Source organism: Labrus mixtus, chromosome 16, assembly GCF_963584025.1.
Source record: "Labrus mixtus chromosome 16, fLabMix1.1, whole genome shotgun sequence".
Classification (NCBI taxonomy): domain Eukaryota; kingdom Metazoa; phylum Chordata; class Actinopteri; order Labriformes; family Labridae; genus Labrus; species Labrus mixtus.
Window position 1 is genome coordinate 11,727,046 of NC_083627.1, and position 26,805 is coordinate 11,753,850.

The 26,805-nt window shown below is 38.3% G+C and overlaps 1 protein-coding gene across 2 annotated transcripts in view; it reads left to right on the forward strand.

Moving 5' to 3' along the window:
• LOC132991183 (CMP-N-acetylneuraminate-beta-galactosamide-alpha-2,3-sialyltransferase 1-like) overlaps positions 1–26,805 on the forward strand; it is a 71,460-nt gene that overhangs the window by 41,815 nt on the left and 2,840 nt on the right. For both annotated transcript variants that reach the window (XM_061059830.1, XM_061059831.1), the window contains 4 exons: positions 3,865–4,058; positions 21,888–22,067; positions 24,529–24,574; positions 26,674–26,793. In XM_061059830.1, the coding sequence (XP_060915813.1) occupies positions 3,865–4,058; positions 21,888–22,067; positions 24,529–24,574; positions 26,674–26,793 (540 nt within the window). The remainder of the gene's footprint in view (positions 1–3,864; positions 4,059–21,887; positions 22,068–24,528; positions 24,575–26,673; positions 26,794–26,805) is intronic.

Sequence of the window (26,805 nt, forward strand, 5' to 3'; positions counted from 1 at the left end):
AGTTTCATATTCTATTTGACTATGTATTCTTTTCTTTTGTTACATCATAGCAATGATATAACACAACTCTACTCAGGACACATTATAAGGTGTGGGACATAACCTTTTGTAAGAAACACTTCCGAAGCATGTGCTGAGAAGATCTAACCTGAATATGTTTAATTTGGATTCATAGTGGCAGACGGTAATGGTGTGATGAGGACACAGTGTGTTGAATTAAGTGAAATTCATTGCACCAGAGATACTTCAATGCATGTGGGATATGTTGGGAAGTCAAAGAAGATTTCCAAGGGCAAAGGAACAGATTTTGATAGAACAGAAACATTTTTTTTTTTTCACAATCAGAAGTGGGCCTTAAAACTTAAGACTTACACTGGTATCAATGTCAAGTTATGAAAGCCAGAGTCTGAAAAAAAATGTATCCTGGGAATTCTGTCACCAGCAAGGTTTCTTGCAAACTGTACAGACTACATAAAGCTTGAACAAGGTATAAACCAGTAGTATGTCTGTTTGTCACAGGTCAGTAGGTCTAATCTCACAGACCTGTCAAATGCAATAAATATTGCACCTGAAATGTTCCAAATGTGTTCATTTGAAATGATTGCGTTTGTTGGCCATGATTGAATTCATTTTGCTACCTTGTTCTGTAAGAAGCCTGATGTTCTTTTAACTAATTCAAACCAAAGATGGTATGTAAAAAGAGGATGAAGCCACCATGACATAACCCTTTTGTGAACCCCTTCTGTTGAAGCATCAATTCAGCATCTTTGCTGTTGCCATCTTGGGTTTTTGACACCTTTAGTCAACATATTTTTCTCACCTCCTTCTGGGTTTACGGACCACCCTGGTAGTGACTTTTCAATCACCCTCTGCTATGGTCTAACGTTATTTACAGATGTTTTTTTTTTTCTCTAAATGAGACCAATACTAACAAAATGAGATGACAAAGCATGAGCATGTAACCATTTCCTTTGGGTATGACAAGAGTTTCATATTCTATTTGACTATGTATTCTTTTCTTTTGTTACATCATAGCAATGATATAACACAACTCTACTCAGGACACATTATAAGGTGTGGGACATAACCTTTTGTAAGAAACACTTCCGAAGCATGTGCTGAGAAGATCTAACCTGAATATGTTTAATTTGGATTCATAGTGGCAGACGGTAATGGTGTGATGAGGACACAGTGTGTTGAATTAAGTGAAATTCATTGCACCAGAGATACTTCAATGCATGTGGGATATGTTGGGAAGTCAAAGAAGATTTCCAAGGGCAAAGGAACAGATTTTGATAGAACAGAAACATTTTTTTTTTTTCACAATCAGAAGTGGGCCTTAAAACTTAAGACTTACACTGGTATCAATGTCAAGTTAAAGGTAACTCATGCGCTTCAGCCACTCCACAAATGGAGGTCAGTGCTCTCAGAGAAGGACCTGAGACGTTCAAAATATAATTCAGTGGACTCCTTCTCTCAGACAGGATCCGAAGAAAGTACTGGAGCACACCAACCACTTAAGGCAAATTACTTAAAGGAAGAATATGTGATTTCTCACACTTAAATGTAATAGAAATCAAGTATATCCTCTGAAAATAACTCTGTGAGTAATGACTGTCTACAATGGGTGTAACACTAGAGTCCCACTGTCTGTGATGCTTTCTGAGTTTTCAGAGTCCTATCTTCACTTTGTTTACATGCCGGCCGACTCATCCCCTTGCGTATAAAAGTTGTTTCATTGAAGGACTAGAGAAAAGAAGAATAACATACTGTACTCACTGCTTAATTGAATGTTATCATTTTTAGATTTAGTGAATTTACATGCAGTGTGAAGATACGAGTAAAATAAAGAGCACTAGCATTAGCATGCTAACACAACAATGCAGCGCGAGTTGTTTTGGTTTCATGCTGGTGCTCAAGGGCGACATCTGCTGGATCAAAAAGTCGTATATTCTTCCTTTAAGTGCAAAGGACTAAGGTTTTAACACACTGCATGTTCCTCAGAGAGTTCAACAGTGGTGCTGGTGGTATTAATGTGTTGTGTTTTGGCTTAGCCCTATAATTGCTATCTGTAAAGTTTAACACATAACTCCCAGAATAAATATTGTGTAAATATTAGGTGAAAGTTGTATAACAATTGAATAATTTATTGTGTAGCTGTGGAGAAGCATCTTTAAGTCAAAGAAAAAAAACCTGTTGATGTCATCAGGGTTACATCACGTAAGGGTTGAAATCATTTCTAACTGTGTAAACCATCTGGGGATGTGGAGTTTGAAAATAAACATTTGTTTTAACCAGTCATTTAAGTGACAAAACATGCTATTGTGATGCATTAGGGGAAGTGTAGGATTACGTTTATGTGGTGCTTGAAACATGCAAGGGGCATGAAATTAGGATTTCATTATATCTAAATTCAAAAACTTTGACCATTCTTTTTAAAGGGGTCTTCCTTAGTAAGAGAAAATGTGTAAATGTATTTGCAGCTTTCTTTGCATGTCACTGACGACACAAAAACGGGTATTTGACGGATATCCAGTTCCAGACTGTTTTTTATTCCTTTTTTTTTAACTTGTTTCTTCTCTCTGACACTGCAGACAATGTCAGGATCGTTATCTCTGCCTCTTCCAGGATGGGTTTTGTCACTTTCTTGATTGCTGAGTGTCGGTGTTAAATGGCTGCTCGGGGGAAAAACCATACGAGTCAGAGTGATTGACAGGAAGACCTTCTGTTCACTGTTAGTGTTAGTGAAACATTTCCTCATATCAAACTCCATTTCAGCTCCACTCAGAGTATCTTAATTGTTGAAATTCCAGGTACATTTGGCCAGTCGTGCACATAAAAATGAATCCAGAATTATTTGATAGAATAGCTATAAAGTGTTTTATGGAGGATGTCTTGTTTAAATCCATTTTCTTGTAAATTAGAATTCACATCAGCTCTATAACTAATTACCTACCAGCCCTAATTTAATCCCGTCCAAACAATATATATTGTGATTGCTGTGAATCCCATTATTGGGGTTCAGCAGTCTAAATTAGAAAAGCCTATTCACAAAATGTATGTCACATAATTATCCTACCTTTTGTCTGGAAGGCATCCACTGCCTTAAGTAGTTCAGCATTCACCTCACACCTTGTCCAATTAGAGGCAAGAATAGAAAAATTACTGCAAGGTTGCCTCCTGTCACTTCTGGTTTTGGAAAGTTCTTCTCACAGGGAGTCTGATGAGGCAAGTGTCACATATCAACAACGTTAGCTCGACCAGATGGTTCATGTGGCACTCCTGCGAGGCAAGGGTGTGTGACCTTTCAGGTGTACCCAGGCTGCTTGTTTCATGTCAAAGCGTACATGTTACACGGCTAAGTGTAATTTCTGTAATAAGACAGAATAGGCATCCACCATGTCATTTGTAATCAATGTTTATGATCTAAACTAAAGCAATTTTTACACTTAAACTGCATTTTTATAAATATTATAATATTGCCCATATTCAATGGTAAATAAATAACGTTAAAAATGTTGAAGACATTTCCCAGAGTTCTGTTTGCTCAGTTTCAAAGCCTCCAAAACAATATTTTGACTATGAGTCACTAAAACTCTGCAATAAATTGTGCCACAGCACAATATATGTAACAGTATATACTGCACACACATTCCTATATTTATTCTCTGTCTCTCCGAGTTAAAAGCCCCCAGAAGAAGGCAGAGGCAAAGGAGCCCCCGCAGACAGAGCTAAGCCGCCCCTGAGGTTATTTCAGAAATGTGTTTGGTGTCTCGAGCGCCGCTGCCCTTGTTCAATCACTTCTACTTAAAGTGGCCCTGGAGCCACCACTCTCTCTGAGGCGTCTCTCTGCTGTGTCACCAGTGGTTGCAGTCAGAGAGGCAGCCGGCCAACTTCAGTGGAGTGGTGGAGGAGCTGTTCCAAGTCATCCCTGATGATGTGCTCTACATGGACGCCAGCCCTGAGCGCTGCAGGACCTGTGCCGTGGTTGGGAACTCTGGGAACCTAAAGGGCTCCCTGTACGGCGGCCTCATCGACTCCAGTGACTTCATCATAAGGTCAGCTGGCATTTCAATCTGTGTGGGGATCATGAGAGTATCACCAACACACACGCACACACACTTGCCTTTTATAATTAGACATACTTACTTTTATAGTAAACAGTTTACCACGTCTGCCTTAACTGTTTCAGGTTTGTTTGAAGGATCTTTGCCATTTCTGAAAATTAGCGTGTTATGTCAGTATCTTGACAAATGGCTTAATTTCTGTCAGTTGTGAGAAACCTTTAACTCGCAAAGAAAATGCTAAAGTACAATCACAGCAACTGAGGGGAAGAAATATCCATCCAAACAACTTTGAGTGAAGGTAAAACTTTAAAAAGTTAACTTAAAAAATCCATAAATGTCCGGGCCCCTCTCATATCATCTTATACTTATTTAACCTTTTGCATTTCATACAGACGGACCATTCTGTGTCTGTTTTCTTCCTTTCCAGCAATTCGTTAAAATTGAATGTGATGCTATATCACTCACCCCATGCACAGAGGCTATAGACCTCAAAGCAGGTGGCCCAGGTTTGAATCTGACCCTCTGCCGCATGTTATTCCCACCCCCAGTTTCATCCTCTAGCCACTGTGTTTGAAAAACTACATGAATAGGTTTATGAAAAGCTTGATGGTGTAAGTTAAACCAATGAATGTGTTATGAGCAGTGTTGGCAGGTGCATTATTCTTCAGAGGTAACGCAGTTACTCACAGATGGACTAGAATGTTAGTCGGTCAGCTTGGTGGTAACACAAAAATAAAAAACAGAATTAGCATACAGTTATAATTTTCACTAAGAAATGTGAAGTCAAATAGATCGTTTTTTAAATCAAGAGATGCAAAGGTAGTTTATTTGCATCTCTACAATCTGTTTTGCAACAGTGATGTCATTGGTCAAAGTCAGTTGCCTGTGGGCTGAATGTCGCTCTCTGTAGCAACAATTGCAGCTTTAAAGTGATTTAATTGGTAAAGATTGAAAACACAAGAGCTCTGTGGTGTGCTTTCTTCTTTAAACTGTTGGCTTAATGATAAAATCAAGCTTTTTTTTTTTTTTTTTGCACAAACACAGTGAACAAACACTCTGGCTCAGACTTCAGTTCAATGTTCATGCAATATCTCCAGGCTGGACAAAGCATACGTTAAAGCCTTTTCTGTATTTCCTTTATTTAGGTTTTGTCAGGGCTGCGAGGGTCAAACGTGCAATTTCCTAAAGTACAGTGGTATTCTGTTTTTCTCCGAATATTACATAAGAACTTTGCACAATGTCGCACAATCTTCAATCGCAATTTGTATTACGAATATGCTATAAGAAATAAAGATTCAATCAGCAGCGTAAGACTGTTTCTGCACAGATGGGATGACGTATATCATTCTAGAAGATACTTATCGCCATGGCAGAAAAAAACAACTCATTTTTAGATTGAATGTTCCAACCAAAGGTAGTTTATTTATTTATTTGCATCTCTACAATCTGTTTTGCAACATTGGTCAAAGTCAGTTGCCTGTGGGCTGAATGAATTTAACTCAAATTGTGAACAGATCAATGGAGTGTGCCATGATACCTGTCGCTCATTAATATTACGTAAGTGAATTGAAGAGGATTCTACAGTGCTTGGCAGGAAACGAACATGAGCCTTTTAAGAGATATTTTGTGGGGGGTTTTACTATTAAGTTCATTGCTACTCTAGGTCCCACCCAAAATATAAAACAATCTGTTTTGAGTTATTTGAAGAATTACTTTCTCATTGTATAAGACAGGGTGGGCTTAACCCTGCTAACCCGTTGAGTCCACATGAAAGTCTAAAGGAACCAATAAAACATGTTGTTATAAAACATTGAGTGTTTGCCTACCAAGAAATGTGATGGGCTGTGATAGCTCATAATTTAGGTCAAAAGATACCATTGAGCACAATGGGAATATGTTTTTTTTATATAGTTATTTCGTCATAATTATACTACTTGCCTAGAATGCCTGTTATTGCCAGATATCATTTTTGACTGTGAGTACAATCAAACTTCAGATAGGTTTTATGGTGAAATCTATTTTTAAAAAAGGGACCTGTTTAGTAGAAAACTGTACATGCAACTAATGCTTTTTTCACATGTTAGATGAAAAGAAAAGAATGCCATTCACAGACAGCCCAATGTAATATCTTCAGAGGGCTTCTTGCATAAACACTTGGATACTTTCCTTCTACTTCCTCAAGGGTCTCATCCGTTTTCAAAAAAGTATTTATTCAAATCATAATCAATTCATCATTATAAACACTAGATTAAAAGGGTATAGTTTTGCTTACCTTGAAGAGGCCCCCGTGTCTCTCTCACAGTGCCCCAGCCTGCTCTCAGCTCAGAGATGCTGTCGGATATTTCAATTCACACACCCTTGTTCTTTATTCCCCAAACATTATCTTGACAAAAACAGCAATAGAAGACAATAAAGTTTGATTATTCAGATGTTCTTTTTCCTGCGCCTTAGGGCAGCTGGGAACAAGAGGTGAGTTTGTCGCTCTCTGTAGCAACAATTGCAGCTTTAAAGTGATTTAATTGGTAAAGATTGAAAACACAAGGGCTCTGTGGTGTGCTTTCTTCTTTAAACTGTTGGCTTAATGATAAAATCAAGCTCTTTTTTTTTTTTGCAAAGGGTGAACAAACACTCTGGCTCAGACTTCAGTTCAATGTTCATGCAATATCTCCAGGCTGGACAAAGCATACGTTAAAGCCTTTTCTGTATTTCCTTTATTTAGGTTTTGTCAGGGCTGCGAGGGTCAAACGTGCAATTTCCTAAAGTACAGTGGTATTCTGTTTTTCTCCGAATATTACATAAGAACTTTGCACAATGTCGCACAATCTTCAATCGCAATTTGTATTACGAATATGCTATAAGAAATAAAGATTCAATCAGCAGCGTAAGACTGTTTCTGCACAGATGGGATGACGTATATCATTCTAGAAGATACTTATCGCCATGGCAGAAAAAAACAACTCATTTTTAGATTGAATGTTCCAACCAAAGGTAGTTTATTTATTTATTTGCATCTCTACAATCTGTTTTGCAACATTGGTCAAAGTCAGTTGCCTGTGGGCTGAATGAATTTAACTCAAATTGTGAACAGATCAATGGAGTGTGCCATGATACCTGTCGCTCATTAATATTACGTAAGTGAATTGAAGAGGATTCTACAGTGCTTGGCAGGAAACGAACATGAGCCTTTTAAGAGATATTTTGTGGGGGGTTTTACTATTAAGTTCATTGCTACTCTAGGTCCCACCCAAAATATAAAACAATCTGTTTTGAGTTATTTGAAGAATTACTTTCTCATTGTATAAGACAGGGTGGGCTTAACCCTGCTAACCCGTTGAGTCCACATGAAAGTCTAAAGGAACCAATAAAACATGTTGTTATAAAACATTGAGTGTTTGCCTACCAAGAAATGTGATGGGCTGTGATAGCTCATAATTTAGGTCAAAAGATACCATTGAGCACAATGGGAATATGTTTTTTTTATATAGTTATTTCGTCATAATTATACTACTTGCCTAGAATGCCTGTTATTGCCAGATATCATTTTTGACTGTGAGTACAATCAAACTTCAGATAGGTTTTATGGTGAAATCTATTTTTAAAAAAGGGACCTGTTTAGTAGAAAACTGTACATGCAACTAATGCTTTTTTCACATGTTAGATGAAAAGAAAAGAATGCCATTCACAGACAGCCCAATGTAATATCTTCAGAGGGCTTCTTGCATAAACACTTGGATACTTTCCTTCTACTTCCTCAAGGGTCTCATCCGTTTTCAAAAAAGTATTTATTCAAATCATAATCAATTCATCATTATAAACACTAGATTAAAAGGGTATAGTTTTGCTTACCTTGAAGAGGCCCCCGTGTCTCTCTCACAGTGCCCCAGCCTGCTCTCAGCTCAGAGATGCTGTCGGATATTTCAATTCACACACCCTTGTTCTTTATTCCCCAAACATTATCTTGACAAAAACAGCAATAGAAGACAATAAAGTTTGATTATTCAGATGTTCTTTTTCCTGCGCCTTAGGGCAGCTGGGAACAAGAGGTGAGTTTGTCGCTCTCTGTAGCAACAATTGCAGCTTTAAAGTGATTTAATTGGTAAAGATTGAAAACACAAGGGCTCTGTGGTGTGCTTTCTTCTTTAAACTGTTGGCTTAATGATAAAATCAAGCTCTTTTTTTTTTTTGCAAAGGGTGAACAAACACTCTGGCTCAGACTTCAGTTCAATGTTCATGCAATATCTCCAGGCTGGACAAAGCACACATTAAAGCCTTTTCTGTATTTCCTTTATTTAGGTTTTGTCAGGGCTGCGAGGGTCAAATGTGCAATTTCCTAAAGTACAGTGGTATTCCGTTTTTCTCCGAATATTACATAAGAACTTTGCACAATGTTGCAATCTTCAATCGCAATTTGTATTACAAATATGCTATAAGAAATAAAGATTCAATCAGTAGCGTAAGACTGTTTCTGCACAGATGGGATGACGTATATCATTCTAGAAGATACTTATCGCCATGGCAGAAAAAAACAACTCATTTTTAGATTGAATGTTCCAACCAATGGCAGTGATAGGATATCAGATCAGAAAAACCAATGCCTTTCAAATACCCACAATGCAATCTGCCCAGATCCTCTAAAGCCCCCTTTATAGACTATTATGAATATCGAGCAGCATAGGCCTGGCGGCTAAAGCCCCTTGTTTGCTCAGCAGATTGAAGTGGTGAAATAGATTTGAGTCTTAAAAAGAGCCTTTGCTTTTGCCTTTGACGGACAAAAAAAAGAGCTCTGTGGCTTTGGAATAATTATATTTTTAAATATGTTAAGACGTCGTAGTTATTCAGATTACACTGAATGTCTTTAGTGCTTCTGAAACGTAATAACTAGTAAGCAGATGGATATCTTGTTAGAGCACCTTTTTTTCCCGATCCTTTATCTCGGGGGAACTTAGAAGAACAAACCATACCCATTTTCAGGTTCAGTTTGTATGTGATTGCAGATAAAAAAAAAAGTACATCTAAGACACAAAGTCAATGCTTTTATCAAGCTAAAGTGAAAATGCAGCTAACTTGATGGAGACACAGATAATCTCACTTCATTTCCCAGGCAACTCAGACCCATAGTGGTGATAAGGAGGACAAATCTGAACCAATCACCAGACAACAGTGGCCTTTAGGACTAACATAAATTATTCACCACGATGGAATGACAAAAAAGAGAATGTGAACAAATGTGCTGTTGTGTACCCTTAATACTTGTACTCGACAAATGTAGCATTTATGGAGTCTTATCAGTGAAGACTTGTCGGTCCTTGCTTTGTCATGGCCCAATCACCACTCTCAGCCTTTACTACCAGCAGTAAATACAACATAGATTACAAATTAAAAGAATTGCTGACCTTGTTTTCCTTGCTAGCAGCTGTTGTGCAGTTACATTCTTCATGTTATGATGTCAGTGCCGCCTGCATAGACAGAAGGCGACATTGTCAGTCCTACATGGGGCGTTGGTTGTGGGTGAGGGAGTAAAGAACCATCATTTTCTACACCCCGTATAATAGACACATCTGTTTATTCTATAGTGAGCCATAAAATGAAACTTCAGACACTTAAAAAGTGTGTCATTATTTTGCCTCATCATTAACTGTCTATGTGTTGTGCGTGTAAGTTTTGCCCTGATAAAACGCAGAGTATTGGCTGGTGGGATTGTTGAAAGAAAACTCTGCACATGCCGTGGGCACTACTTTTTTCTTTTCAATTATAGAAATTGAAAGTGGCACTGGGGCGTAGTTTTTAAGAGCTGAGTGCATAAAATACAAACCAGTATTCAGGCAAAGCCTAATCCTGAAGGTTCATCAACATCTTAATAAAGACGCTTTGAGCAGCTGTTGTAAAAAAAAAAATAAAAAAAAAGGTTTTGAATTATAAGCATGCATGTGCAATTGTTTTACAATTTTTTAACTGTCTGGATGCACAGGGTGGAGTGTGCCTATCTGTAACTCAATAAGTAAATTACTGTAATATTGAGACTGTGAAATTGAGTTATAATACTGTTTAGCCTATAATTAATAGATTCTGTTGATCTATGATAGCAACTTAGCTGGTAAGGGTGAAAGGTCCAATCAGTGAGATGTGTAGTGAGTGAAATGATAAAGTGACCTTACTATATGATCAGACATTAAGAAAAACATGCTATGTTGAAGTGCTGGCTTCTCTGACAACAATGCAGCAGCCAGTATGTCCTCCTTCTAACTTTAGATTCCGGTGTGGAAAGGTTTTGACCAGAGAAGGTAGACAATTTTGAGGCCCCTCAGCTTTCCAGACAAACAGCAAACCATCCGGTGTTGCAGCGATGGAAGCGGGCAAGCTAACTGGTTCAGATATAACTGATTCTAACCGACCTTAAAAGCCTCCGCATTTTTCTAATAAGCTCCACGACCACACACGTAGTAAAACTAGGATAAATATTGACAATGCTTTTGAAAAATGGAGAGATGTTAGAATGTAGACGTGGCTAAATACTGAAGCTTCAGTGTCCTTGATATGTCAACCTGTGTGAGCATGGACTTGAGGGAGGAGAGGGCGGGGGGGGGGGGACAGCCCCACAATGTTTTGAATTTGGTCTGCAGCACCCATTTTAATTGCTAGGTGTCAGAGTTATTGCTCCTTTAAGTTTTATACATTAGAATAAATCTTGATGTTTATAAGCAAAAATAAAGAGATTTATCTGGCTTCATTTCATACAAACCACAACGAACATGTTTTAGTACCATTGTAACACAGAAGTTTCACTTACATATTGCATTTCTCAGTGATTGTGAAACTAGATGTAAACATTGATTCTTCTGGTCTGGGAGTCATAAATTGCTTTTTGTGAATCTCAATAACAGCGGGAACAGGGCGTAGAATAACTGTATAGATATGGTATCTTCTGACTGAATCTGGTTTCTTTTGAATGTTTTAGGGAGGCATTTGTATTCAATTGAGACCATTTGTTTTACCAATTAAAACACCTCAGAGTATCTGAAATCTCTCTGGGAATATTCCCAATTTTGTTTGGAATAAAAAGTGTGGATACCTAAGAGTAGGCTAAGACACTCACTAGGCTGTTCTATTTCTGGGGTAAAATGAGGACACTGTTGAGATTCTTGGAAAATAAGTGTCATGATGATACAGCTGACATGCAGATCTTGCCAGCAGTATAACCAGACTAGCGCTTCAATAACCAAAAGGCAATTTAATGCAGTATTGTTGCATCCCTTTATTTTATCACAGCATGGCTTTGTCAACCTGCTGTGACATGTTGCCTCGGTAAAAAGCCACATTACTGCACTTATCTTCTTTGACAGCCCCCGCTGTGACAGCAGCATGCCATTGTCTAACAATTGAATTATCCATTGGCAGGGACAGCAACAAGACAAGAGTTATTACTTTGATATTAGCTGAGTAGTTTGGGGCAGGAGCATGCTACTGTTTGAGACTGCGCAGGTTTCGTTTTTTTCATATTCCCCTTCATCATTATTTAATATATTTTCAAGACTCATTATTTCAACTCCACATTTCATCCGCTCCTCCTTAAGCTTTTCTCTGTGAGCTTTTTTTTCTGGCAATGCAAAATAACACGTTCTTTACCGTTTCTTGATGTTGTCCACAATCACACTAACTTGACTTATGCTTACCTATTAAGTGTATTGTTTTATTTAACCCTGCATGTCCTAGTCTTAGTCTCATCATTCATGCCAAATCTTTTGCCAGGCCGACATGATTTTGCTTCGGACTACTGCTTTAGCCTCAGCTTTGCTAAACGTTACCGCCATGGTTGAATTTCTCCTTATAAGCTTGGTGCTTCCGAATTGCAAAGTGCCTACACAATCTGACAGTAGACAGTCCCTTCTACTGTTCAGTAGGTGCACACAGTAGGCCGATATATCAGTGTAGAAGTGGCGTCATTAGCCCGCCTCATGTTATTGACACTCCAACTCAGATGTGATATGATTGATGGCTCAGTAAAAAATACAAAACTTTACATTGCATGACAACAATTTTACAACTTAACATTTGAAAGGGGCGTTACCCAAACCAGCCGCATCTATCCTCCTTTTTTTTTTTTTTTGGAGGCGCACATGAAGTGACATTTTACATTTAATATTGCACAGCATTGTGGGTGTTAAAATACAACTCATTATCTAAAAGGATGCATCCAAACCATACTGCACAAAACCCGAACGTTTAGCATCCATGCTCAAATGTTCAGTCTACTGAGGTGGACCCAAATAATGCCCACTGAATGACCAAGAGGGTTCAGTCTATACTGAAACCCCCTACTGAAAATTCTGCACTCCATATTGAATTGTGGCTTTTTTCAGAAAGGGCCACAATCTACCTGAACTCAGCACTGGGCTTTAAAGCACGAGGTGCACCTCGTTAGGCCGCCAGTAGCTTCACCTGGTCAGAGCTGAAGACAAACATAAGGGGAGGAGAGAGCACATTTTGAAGTGGTTGGTCTTCCAGTGATATAAGGATTACATTTTTTTTTCATCATGTTGAACAGAAGATTTGATCATATGCAATCACATCCCCTCATGTGCATTTTATTTGCTCTATGGGAACAGCAGCATATATTATTTGAAAAGCAGCAGGCTTTACAGGGTTTGTGATTGTCTCATCATTCATATTTACTCTGCTGAATTGAGGATCAGTCAAGCTTATATACTACACGCTGATGAAAGCCCTTCCAAATAACTTCATTAAGATGGATTTTAAAGCCAGCAGATGTAAGAAGGCAGGATCATCGCGTTTGTGACTCACAATCCCCGTTTGAAATTGGTTCTAAAACCAGCATTTTCACACCTCTTATGTGCTGTGTCTCGCTTTGGCTGTCTGCTGGTTTTGCTTAGCAACTAGCGACAATGCTCTTAAAACCTGTTTCCAAGAATCAGAAAATTGCCTTTTTTCTTACTCTGTAAGAGGGTAATTACCATAATTGTATGTTCCCAAAGGCCCACAAGTGACCACAATGTCCCTTACAAGTACCTCTTACCCATCAGCACAGCCTGACCATAAACAAAGTAGCTATTGTATTTGAATCAGCGCCCTGAAGCTTGTTGTATTTTTTCATCTATTTATGGTTATTATTCTTTTAAAGACTTTAGTTTCCTGTAACAATTCTGCAATCTACTCTGCACTTTGTTTATTGAACATATTTGTTATTGTAGCACATCTACATTGGAGTTCAAGGTCTTGATTGCCACTTGGGTTGCCTGAAGCTAAGAGCGGGCGAAGAGCATTCATCAAAGTCCTCTTGTGATGTAGACTCAAATTATTGCTGCAGCTGCAGATCATTCTGTGGTGGGAGTAGTTTAACCTTTATTTATATTGTTCATTTCCATTGTGTATTTTGTAAAAAGCAGCCTGGCAAAACCCCTCTTAATCAATCAGTCAATCATTGTTTGTATAGCGCCAATTCATAAAAAATGTTATCTCAAGACAAAAAGCAGGTCAAACACCTTGCTCATTTTTAGTTACAAAAGAAAAATTGGATGGGGGGGGAGATGGGATAAGATGCAGGAAGGATTTCTCATTTGTTGTCCTTGCGTTCCTGTTGTCCACACTTCCTTGCCGCTGAGGTGGAGGTCAGTTAGATTGGTTTGGGGTATTACTGATGGTAAAACTTTCTGGCATTTTAAGGCCGAAACAATTCATCTATTCACTTCGTGTTTTATTCAGTCTGTTATAGATAGTACAAAGCAGTTACTTTTTTAAGTCTCCTGCAGGCACTTGGCTGGTATACTCAGTATCAGCTGATCTGTAAATTCTAGTTTCAGAATTGGTATCAGAAGGAAAAAATGTATTGGGACATCCCTAGCAGTAAGTGATTAAAACAGGCCAAAAAGCACAAGAAGATGATATGTATTATAGTTATATAGTGTGAACCAATAGAAGATGACTTTGGAGTAAGCGGTATGTCATCTCAAAGACCCGCACTATGTACAAATGTGCAATGGTACTGGTTGGTTATGTGCCTACACATACATAAAATAGATCAAAGGTGAGGGTATAAACCCTAAAATGTAAGAAAAAAAGTTGTATGAGCACTCAACCAATTGTTATGTAAATGCTTGCAGTGTGATATTTGTTGTGTGTTTTAACTTCCACGTGTGTCTAATTATGAGGATCTGGTCAATATTAAAGAACAGTCTTTGCTGTTGGCTGTCCTCCTTCTTACAAGTATGGAAACAAGGCAACTATTCAGCTGAATATGATATTGCATTGGCTTTAATCTTCCAAAGCTTCTCTGGATACCTATTTGATTGTGAATTAACTGCAACATACTGCTTTTGAACCATTATGTGAGAAAACTTTACATAATCTTCTGTGCTGCTGGTGCTTCATCACAGCATTCTTTAATCCACATGGATAATATCACCTGTGGTTTTAGGACACTGAAACAGGTAGACTGCTACACCGCTCTCAAAAACAACCTTGAGTTAAAGTTTAGTATTCACCCTGTTAATTACAAAGCCTCGGGCTTTAAAACTTCACCTGAGACTTTCTGCTTTCATCTCATCGGGGGCTGTTGCCTCATTCTGCTCCCACTGCTTCACTAACCTGATAAAAATGTACACAGCGTTCATTCCTCATCATGACAATTAGTCAGCTGGAACTGCAAAAGCATTTGGAAAATTCACACAGTTTGGCTTTGAAAGGAGAGTGTATGAGAGGGAACTAGCGAGTAAATAAATGGAACGGCACTGAAATACCACTGACCTTTGAAAGTGCCAGTTGGCTGTGACATGCTGCGTGATCTGGCTGCACCTTGAAGCGCAGGGCTGTGTTGTGGCATGCCGGAGTTCACTGCTTCAAGCATTTTAAGGACTAATGAATAATAATTTGACAAATAATGTCTCACTCTCTGCTGCTTGGCAAACTGCATTGACATTAAGATGCCATTAATCAGAGATCAGCATGATGGTCTTACTTTTATCACCTTTTAAAGAAGAAGCAGAGACATTTTCAGACAGAGAGAATATGATTTAAGCAGTAGTTCAACAGCAAACAAAATGTCGGGCCCAAATAGAATATCACGTCAGTAATGGTTGAATGTCAAAAGTTAACGTTTGATTCCTAATATGAAGACAAACTCTTTAGACCTCCACCTACTGCTCGACAGAATATAATCTGACTTCACAGCCGTTTGTTTTAACTTCAATTATTCTGCTTGACATTTTGTGTTTATGTCAACAGCCAGTGATATATCCAGCAAAGCTTGAGTACGCTTTAAGGTTTTCACAACCAAAGATGTAACTTTAAACATCACGAGTAGTTACTTAGGGTTTGCACCAACCTGTTTTTCTGCTGCAGCTCATTCCTTTTTTCCTGTCACTCCTTTTTTATCGTGTCAAAGTTTGTTTGCCAGCACCTGGGTAACAAATGAAACAGTTGAGTCCTGACAATACACTTTACCAGCACACTAATTGAAAAGAATACTCAGATTATAGTTTTAACTGTCTACTACACCTTACCTTTATTATGTAGGAGGGATACTATAAACCTTAATTTACGTATTCACAAAGTCTGTGATTATTTGCCATCTGTCCGTCTTGTAATTGGCCACTGCAGTTTTTTTTCTCTTTTCCTGGACAGAATTGGGATGGCTGGTATAAATGGGCTTGCAGGGCTAAGCCCTACCCCTTTCTCAAACAGTAAAGATAAGTTAATATAAGTTATAATAGATTGCTTTACATTTTTTGGAACGTGGGTGGCAACCAAACCTAATATTTATAATATAAAATCTCTAATGGGGCACTGTTGCATCCTCTTCCATTCACTTAGTGTAAATGAGTGACAGGTGTCATGGAACGCCCCCTAGATTTGCTGATAATTTGTCAAGTTAGTATTTAAAGGAAGCCTAGTACTGTTGTTACTGTAAATTATGTTTTGGTTTATCTTTTTAGCATTCCTGTACTGTTGTTCAGCCATGAATCTATTAAAGGTCACATATTATCCTCATTTTCAACCAGTTTAAATAATTCTCAGAGCTCCCCAAAACATGTCTGTGAAGTTTCTTGTTTTAAATCCACTCTGATCTTTTTTTTGATCATGTCTATAAACCCCTCTATTTCAGCCGTGCTCAGAACAGGCTGTTTCTGTGTTTGTAGCTTTAAATGTAAATGAGCTGTGTCTGAACACGCCCCTCAAAAAGGCTTGGATGGCTCGGGCTTTCTTGCACCTTGCCACATTGTTAACGTTGAGAAGACAGACTCAGAGGGCAGAACAAACACCTAGATGTGGGAGTGTCACCCACCTGGGGGAGGGGTTACTTCCCTTTGTGATGTCATCCAAACGGACTGTTTGAGCACACATTTTATGAAAAGTGGAGCAGGCAGAAGACAGAGGGGTTTGACTTTTCTCATAATTGGGGGGTTTATAGACAGGCCCACTGACATCTTACACTTTTTTTTCTTTTTTTTTCCAAATCATACATTTTTAAACTGCCATGAATCCTGCTCTAGGTCATGCATAATCTCCATTATTAAATCAGATCATATAGCAAAGGCTGTAGTGGAAGGTCAATGAATATTGACATCCAACAATAGTGTTTACTCATCTTTTCATAAAGATCCTTACATATGTGCCATTAAATGTGTCTTTCTTTGTTTTTGGCAATTACATTTCTCGGTGACTTTTTCAGTATGCATGGTAATCTGAAGGGTTATTCATGTTTTAAGCTATCCATCTGATGTCCTAAAAAGTACCCAAAGCTTCAACTCTGAAAAACATGTCAGAAAAATCGAACCCAATTCACCTCTTCGTACAAACCTGACCTCTACATATGTGGAGTCTCTTGACTTGAATCATAACAGAAACACACAATCTGGACCGCAAAAGGCACAAACCAATGAGTATCTAACCTCTGAATTTGGCCAAGTCATAAGGTCATGTTCTGATACACGTACACACATACCCACCCACTCTTTCCTGGTAAGAGACCAGGTGTCCGTCCAAAAAACTTCTAGGAAATAGTCTTTATATAGCACACATGTTGTAATTGCTCAGTGTGTTTATTGCCCATGAAAGGATGATTGGTATAAAAGAACTGCTCCAAGAGAAATAAACAGATCCTCGATTCACAAACCACATGGCTCTGTCTGATTGTTCAAGAGCATTTACTATTCTACAATGCTTTAAGTACTGGCAATTAACTCCTTAGCATTAAGATAGCCCTGCTATATATCACCGGTCAAGATATCTGTCATCAGTACAAAAGACCTCCAATTTGAATTTCACTCCTCCACTGAGTCTGAGTCATTTGTCCTGGCTTCATGCTTTCTCTGGAGGTGTTGTAGTCCCGCCAAGCTTTAAGATTCCAAATCTATTATAATAAGAGAGCTGCATAAAATCTTTATATGAGCTAATGTTTGATATCAAATATTTAGCATAATTCCTTCCACCAACATTTCTAAAAAGAAATGTCTTGATAATCATTGCTGTACTCGTTTGACCGTTTTGCTATATTCCAGGTAAAAATTGTTGGTTTCCTGTGCATGAGAAACCCATCCTGGTGGCGGAATGAGCTTTTCAAGGGCTCAATACATCTCCTTCAGTTTCTTTCAAGCCCATCTGGTACAAATTTCCAGTGCCAAGGGGGAGTTAGAGCAGAAGTTGAATATTGATTAGACCAATCTGAAATATACGCCTCCTTAGAGCAGTTGACACCACATGCCCCCGTAAGATTAAGTGGATGAGCAGCACACTGAATCCACTTAGGTTAACTTCTCGAGTGCCCTAACTGATTTGCATAATCATGGTATTGAAACATGCAGTGAGTAACGGCAAGATGGGTACAGTAAGGAACTTCATAGTTGCACAAAAAAAGGAAGAAAAAGTGCAAAGACAGGTCTGTTCTGGAAATTGACTGAATGTTTTTGGCTTTTTTAGCAAAAGAGAATGACTTGCCTTTTTATAGCAGTATTGTAAGTTGTCAAAACAAGTATAGTTTGGTCTTTTTCAACATTTAAAGAACAAAACAAGGTAGCTTGTGTTGTTGGATTCCTTCTATGTGCAGGTTGAGAAGAACATGAGATTTAGTCCCATCGACGCAGAGTCTAAGGAGAATGTAACCTGCATGTAGTATCTCTGAATGTGCAGCAGAAGTGATGAATTTGTCACATAATACAGTTTAATATGTGCCATGGTGTTCCTCTGCCCTCACTGCCATACTTTTTCATCTGTTCAGGGTGGCAGGGATCCATTCTGTGAGCAATTCTTGCATTCCCAGAAGCTTTAGTTACCATTAAAAGAGAACTTCACCAATGTTCTGCTGTCAGAATTTTCTTTTCTACTGAGATATTGCTCCATAAAAAAACCTCTTGCCAATACTTCTCCTTTTCCATCTGCAGCAGTGTTGAGCTAAGTCATTACCAAGAAGCTGGTTTGTTGTGGAGGAAACAGTACACCCGGAGAGTAAACCAATAACTCTTCTTCTTCTCTCCTTTTCTGATGTAAAATGGACCAAACAGTCTGCTCTGTGAGATTTGTTGATGTGTTCGCACAAAATGACACATCATTATTGTTTAAAATACAGCTCTTTTCCCCCCAGAATGCAATAACTGATGATGCAATGTCATAATAATCAGCGCTGTGTCGATGATAACCACATCTGGTGCTGCAGCTTTGTTACTGGTGACACAACACTTCTCATCACTGGGACTGAAGGGCCTCCCAAACAATACACAGATGTATGATTGCTTTAGTTAGCTGTTACATTCAAGACAGCAGTGCTTTTATGTACCTCCTTTCTATGTACCATGACCTATCTGATACATGCTTTTAATTAAGGTGCTTGAATTAGACCTTTCCTGCTTGAAAGAACGCAATGCAAAAGCCCAATGTGAAAATAACAGCATATTTTCTTTAAGTTATTTTTTGGCCATTGTTGTCTTTATTGGATAGTTCAGCTAAAGAAATTGTATGGTGGAGAAAGTGGAGGATGACAAGAAGCAAAGGGTTGAGGTTAGAGTATAACCCGCTGCGACGAAGACAACAGCCTCTGGGCGCGTGTTATAACCACTATCCCGTGTCCCAGCTGCAGATTATTAACTGATTTTATAAAATAAAAAGCATGCATTTATAGTAAGCTTGAAATCTCCTATCATCAATAGTTTTTTAATAACAATATTGACAATCACATTTTTCAGTATGCATAATAAAAATATCTGTAATACAACCACAGGAAAATTCATGCATTCGTAGATTTAGTCACTTAAGAGCCGAAATATAGCCGTCAGGATTTGGTAAATAATTGGAAAAAAAGAGCTAAAAGAAGGGAATATTGGACTTATATTCAACCTTGTCTCCAAAAATGAAAAGCAATCAAATAGTTATGTTCCTCCAAATGAGCCATGTGACATTTAAAGAGATAACTGTCAATGTCATAACAGCAATGTTAGCCACCAGGTAGTCATCAAGTTTAAAGCCGATACAGTAATATTACAGTGTTGTGTAGATTGTTAACTTCCCCCATTATCACTTACAGATATACTTGTGTTTTATGGCTTTGTAGTTAATTAATAATATAAAGGTGTATTGTTCTCCAGGGTGGGCACAATATTTCATACAGCTGGACTTGGATGTTTGGACTTAGTTTGTTATAATTTTGTTAACTTTAACTTAGGAAACAATCAAAATGTATTACACTTAACAAATAACACCATATGCATTCGTACTTACAGGCATCAGTCTCCTAAATTTTGGGACGACTAAACACAGTCAGTTGACTCGTGCTATTGCCTGGTTTGCTGCTTTGATGCTGATTTGGGCAGCAGTAGCTCAGTCTGTAGGGACTTGGGTTGGGAACCGGAGGGTCACCGGTTCAAGTCCCAGTGTGGACCAAGTATGGAATTTGGTCCAGTAGCTGGAGAGGTGCCAGATCACTTCCTGAGCACTGCTGAGGTGCCCTTGAGCAAGGCACCAAACCCCCTACCCACCACCAGCTCAGGAGCACGACTTACAGAGTGTAAAAACAGAATTTCCCCTTGCGGGATCAATAAAGTAAATCTTAATCTTAATCTTTGATCCATCATGATAAACAGCCAAAGCTCTGATCCAGTGACACTGCATGCCTCACTCATTATGTCTCAGTTCATGGGACAAATCCATCTGCTGCCTCCTTTTGGATGGTGGCTTGTAATGTGTCTATGAGCACTTTTATCCTGCACCCAACGGACCTCCTATCTCTTGTCATTAAAAGTCAACAGAGGCCCAGGGGTTGGAGTCTAGCACCCAAGACTGGAAAGATGTCACCAATCCATAACTTTAGACACATAGAACATTTTTTTTTAATTTTTACTGCAGATTATACATTTTACTCAATAAGTATTGACCAGTCGTCACTCGTGATTACTCTTTATTTTACTCTTAAAGGTGTGTTATTGATTAATTCATCAGTGTACACATGTTTGATGGACTGACCCCCATCATTTGTCAGAAGTGATGCTTTGCATTGTTTTTGCATTTGATTTGCAAAGAAAGATATTTGGTAAATATGCAAATAATTTGTTATTCAAAGAGTATATTTGTTTCTAGCATCATAAACAAAATGAAATAACTGATCATTTTTTTATTTTTTTGAAAACATGAAGAAATAAAGCTGATGCAATAGTTTAGAAAAGTTTAGAAAAGTTGGTACATTAACTATTAATAGAAAGGGGGATGTTGTAAGTATTGCTTGAATCTCTGCAATGTACAGATACAGAGTGTTAACCAGAAGGGGAAAAAAAGAGAAAGAAATTGTGTTATTTTGGTCTAGATACATTAGAGAATAGCAAATGAATTTATTTTCCAAAATATTTGTACAGTTAAATTGTAAATTGACTTGGACTTGTATATTCTTTTGACAACGCAAAGCCCTTTTACACTACATGTCACAATCACCAATTTACCACATTCACACACTGCTGGTAGAGGACGCTATGTAAAGTGTCCAACTGCCCATCAGGATAGTTCCATTCACTGTGACTGTAGGAGCTGGGGATCAAACCCCCAAACTTCCGGATTAGAGACAATAAACTCTACCTCTGAGCCACAGGCCATTTTAAGTTAAGTGGAAGAAGAATAACTTCATTTAATGTATTTGTCGAGCCATGTCATGGTAATTTTTGAAGTCAAGATGCTTGATCATATGTAAAGATGCAACATGAAATAGCCAAAACAAATGTCATTGACTCTGAGATAGCCGAGACACAAAATGCCTTTAGCAGGAGGTCCGTCTGAGGTTCTGACAGGCTCAGGCTGCAAATGTCAAACTGCTGTCATCTGAGAGTCAGTAATGAGGAAGATGATACTGGAGCATCCAACAGGTGATGCCGGATACACATGGAGTCAGATTAAAATGTTTCTTCTATGTGTCACTTCCTCCCACTGACCAACCGACACTGTCAAACTGTGTTCCTGCCAATTACTGCCCCAGCCCCTGAGAGAGTATTGTTAATAATAATAGGGCCGCCTAGTCTATCTTGCCAAACGGTAATTGTTCTGCTTTGATTGGACACCGGATGGTTCTGAATTGCTATTTGGAAGTGGGACACATTGTCCTTTAGGTTTCAATGTTTCTTGCTGAAATAGTTATCATGTCTGGTTTCGATGTCTAAAGTATGTACCACCTGGTTGGCTTACATATTTATAGATGGTGGGTATTGGCACAACAAAGTCAAAGGTTTTCCATCTTCATAACATGCAGGTGAAATAAACCTCAATTTGAGCTGCAATGGAATAGAAAAAAATGGTATGGCAGCCAGAATAAAAACAACCTTTGCTTCTTTGTCCTTGCAGAATGAATCAGGCTCCCACCTCCGGTTTTGAGGAGGATGTGGGTGCGAGGACGACACATCATGTCATGTATCCAGAAAGTGCCATAGACCTGGACAATGCCACCAGCCTGGTGCTGATCCCTTTTAAGACACTGGACCTGCAGTGGATTGTTAGTGCTCTTACAACGGGAACCATTAAACAGTAAGTATAATTATGCATATGATAAGCAGCACTTATCAATATGATTTAGTTTAGAATGAATTAGTTGTAACATAAAAGTCAATGCTTCTCGTGATGAATCCACAAGAATCAATCTGCTGCTGGAGAGCTTTTTTTTTTACGTTCATTGTTTTTGAACCACATAAGTAACAGATTGTGTTCTTTTAGTATCTAGCTGGTAAATCAAGTGGAACATTTAGATGCTAAAGAGACATTTATTTGTAAGGAGTTGGTGGAGACGAAAAGAGACTTTAAAGGGAAATTGTGCTGGCTTTGCATTCATCAAAGGGCCAGAAACATGACTCTAAGTGATTTAGTGCTGGTGCTCAAGGGCGACATCTACTGGATTAAAAAGTCGCACTTTCTTCCTTTGATAACATGGTACTCCTAATACTGTCCATGAGCTGCCATGTATGTCTGCCAGATGAGTGAATTGCTTTAATGTTTTAGCTGTAAAACTTAATTAGATGACTTGTCAATGTTGAGTTACAGCTAGTAGCCAAACAGTTCAACAAGGTTTAAAAGTGAGGTCTAAATTGAATTTGGTAACATGTCATTAGGTGCAACAATAACAGTGAAAGCTAAAGCTAAGCTAACACATTTGTTTTATCAGTATAATTAGTTACATTTAAAAGGTGAATTCATTTAAAACACACTTTATTAATAACAATGGGCAGGTCTAAAAAATACAAATAATTGTTTAATTTTCATATCCTGCCAAGCAATATCTATTCTACATCTAAAACAAGGGGGCCTCTGATTAAGGCTATTATTTTAAAATGTCTTATTGAATTAATGAATGTGATAATTTGTTAAAAAATGTACCTCTCAATAAAAGTTCAGTTCAATGACTTTAACTGTCTTAGAAATATGAAAGGCTTGCATGCATTATAATGCTTCATGTTTGTCTTGCAGCCCCAGAGTCATTTACACTCTACAAAAACCTGATTGTCACAACAATCACATTCACTGGATGCCCCTGTTTGTCAGATTGCCAAAACAAGGATAATCCCTCAGTTTTAATCTTCCAGTAGATTTCACTTTCATTCCCAGTGACCCATAATCATTATCTTAATTACTGGACATCCGGGGAAAGATGAAACAACTGCCAATTAATGCCACTGCCAATAACTCAGACACGGCAACATGTTAGATGGTAGAAGGACGAGCAAATCCCAACAAATGTTTCCTATAAAATGTGCTGTTGTCTTCCAGCTCTGCCAGAGCAATCTTTCTGCATCATTAAATTCCACTTTACTGCCAGTAATGTCAGCATTAGCCCACCAGCCATTAGCTCTTCACTGAGTGTGGTGAATATTTTGTCAAATTATTTCCATACACAAAGAACTGTGTGAAGAGGGTACAGGGCTCACTGCTTCTCGTCCATATTCACACTCCTGACTTTGAAGTTAGCGATCCTGAAACTCAAGCACCTCTCTATATGTGAAATTGTCAAGTCTGTGTGTGTGTGTGTGTGTGTGTGTGTGTGTGTGTGTGTGTGTGTGTGTGTGTGTGTGTGTGTGTGTGTGTGTGTGTGTGTGTGTGTGTGTGTGTGTGTGTGCGTGCGTGTGTTGAATGATGTACTTTCTAACTTTATAATGCAGTGTGTAATATATAGCACCAGACACATGGGCATTCCATTTTCATATTCATACACCGCAAGAGTAAGAGAAACTGGCTGGACTGTTATATTGTACAGCACATGATATCAAACAGCACTGGACAAGTCAGTGTAATCTTTGAATTTTAATGAGACTCTCTGCTGCAGAGGAAATAGCATTGATAAACCATTTCTTTAATTGGAAACGTTTGTCTGGATTGTATCTTGCCATATACTCATTACATTTCATTTGAGTCATTTGTATGCCATCCCTTCACTTTTTCATCCAAGTCCGCACAGGCTTCATGTAGAATTCACACTCTAGATTTGTTAATTTGTCAGCTAATCATGGTTGTCCTTTTTAGCTCCCTTTTCTTCTGGAAAATTGTATTAATGCAACTTTTGCTTTATGAAAATGTAGACATTTTCAGGAGTAAACTGAATATGGACACCTCCAGGGAGCAGCCCCCACCTTTGTTCAAAGTGCCTCTCCCAGTTTCATGTTTTCACCTTGCCTACCTGGAATGAAGCACATCTCTGCACTGCATGCTCTTGTATGATGAATAATTCAAAATGCAAAAAACACAACAAAAAAAAACATGACAATGAGCATGTTACTGCGATGACTTCAGAAACCTGCACGTGAACAGCTTCCCTTGTGAATTTGTACAAAAAAGACACTTGCTTTATATTTTGAAATGTTCTTAGTTATGAAAAATGTGTGTGATTGCGTAATTATGCCAGTTATGAAAGACAAACAAGCAGAAATGTGTAAAATGTTTTGAGATTTTAAAGGAAATTAAACTGGGATTATAAACCCTCTGTTCTTATCTTTTGTCACAGCACATATATACCTGTTATGTCCAGGATAACGGCAAACAAAGATAAGGTGAGTTATATTTCTTTATTTTACATTTTTATTTAATATGCATTAGTTTGGCAATCATATATTTAGAAATGTGCTGTTACATCAATTCACAAAAAAACTATTCTAAAAAAATAAAGTGAGCAAGGGGCTGAGATGGGCGGTATAGGGGCTTTGTCTGAGTCAGGAGTTCAGTCATGGAGCTGCTTAAACATTCTTAACATGACATAGATAAAGTCCCTGCCGCTTGGTATGTGTCATCATTTGCCTTTCTATAGTTTATTTCATAACAACTAATTAAATGTTGAAGAAATGTTTAACCCATATGCTATATACCTTTACACATTTGGTATAAAATGTCAATATAATGACATCATTATGTCTGTTTAGGTTCTCAGTCTCAGCATTATTGTGTTCCATCACAGTACAGTCATCTTAGTTCTGTGCCTTCTAAAAACATGTTCAAGGGTGAAGTATATCTTCAAACAGGGTATACAAATTTTAAAGAACTGGACTGATTGTTAGTAGTATTATCATGGGTCAAATGATTATTTCTTTAGAGATCCCTCCGATCTTGAAAAGTTAAGCCAATGCCGAAATGCAAAAATCCTGCAGTTCGTCAAGTCGAGGGTGCGATTGAGGCTAGCTCTAGGAACCCTGGAAGTCACATACACACCACAGCCAAAAAAGCCAGTTTTTATAGACATTAACATGTTCACAGCCTGGTATCAAAAACAAAATAGGTCTGATTAGTTATTGTCGTCATGGAAACACACTGTACAGGGGATGAATTTCCTTTTTTTTTAAACGGCTCCGTTTTGATTTTATGAACGATAAGTGTTATCCATGGTTAAGCGCATAGCTTACATGATTGACAGGTGGTTGGGCACGATGTAACGGTTTATCATCAGTCTTAAAACCCGCCTCAGCTCCAGCTTTCAGCCTGTCGTTAGCTTGACTGAACGTTAGGGTGAGACAGGATTTCCTGCATGGCGGCTGCTGACAGATGGGTGACGTCACACATTCATCCATTAATATTAACAGTCTATGGTTATGACACAGACTGAAGGACTATATGACCTACATAATGAACCATCAGAGAGAAGGCAGACTTTTTCTACATTGTTCTTTTTAACACCTGTTAATCTATATTTACAGATTCTAAATGAAAATGCAGCATCGGTACTCAGGGTTTTGATTTTAGTATGGAAAGTGTTTTGGTTTCCATTTCTAGTTTGTGTGTAGTCCGAGTAGTGTTGACCAAAGCACACTTTGGTTGCAGGAAACACAGTCAGTGTGGAGAACAAATGCAGGTGGAACGCAATCTGCTGTGATTACATACTGGCTCCCATCGGGAGAATTCATTTATTTCTCAAAAACAGATATTTTCCTGCAAGTGCAGCGAACAATCCATGCTAGATCAACAATTTAAACTTGAGCAAACAATCTACCTGACACTGTGCCATGACAAGTCAATCTTTGTTTAGATTTTCAGACTTCCTAGAAGGCATCCGAAATGACTGGTCCAACCCCCATTCAACAAACAAACATTTTAGAAATTGTTTCTTCATCGCATAAGGACAGACTTGACAAGGGTTTCTTCTTTACGTCTGCATCTTGATGCAATTACTTACTGACCTATTAAATGCCAAAAACCAGAAAAGTGGTTTAATTTTTGAGCTTATACATCTTAAATTAGCCAGAGTTAAGCTTCCTCGTAATTATGTATTTACAGTTAAACTGAAACTCATCAAAAAACAAATGAACGGGTGCTCCTCTAGCCGATGTAGCAAGAAACGATTTACCAAGAAATGACAGCATTTACTTTTCAGACATATTTCAAGGGGTGAATTTCATTTCCCTTTTGATCAGAACACATGGTTGCTTCTCAAAATGCTAATTGGCCTGTAAACAATGCCGCACATGGAAAGTAGTATTGGCTCCCTGAAATAACTGAGAAGTTGGCCATTGTTCCCAGAGGCATATGTGGTTGTTGTCAGACAATAGCAGATGGTTTTGGAGATTGAATGTTTGTTAAGCATGTCAGTCAGTTGGTGCCAATTTAAATGCAGACCTTTTCTTGTATAGGGCTTTTTCAGACTTTGTTATTTCTTCTTTTGCAGGTTCTAATTTACAGTCCAACGTTTTTCAAGTATGTTTATGAGTCTTGGCTTGAGGGTCATGGACGATATCCTTCCACTGGATTTCTCAGCTTGCTGCTGGCTATCCACATATGTGATGAGGTAAGTTGAAAC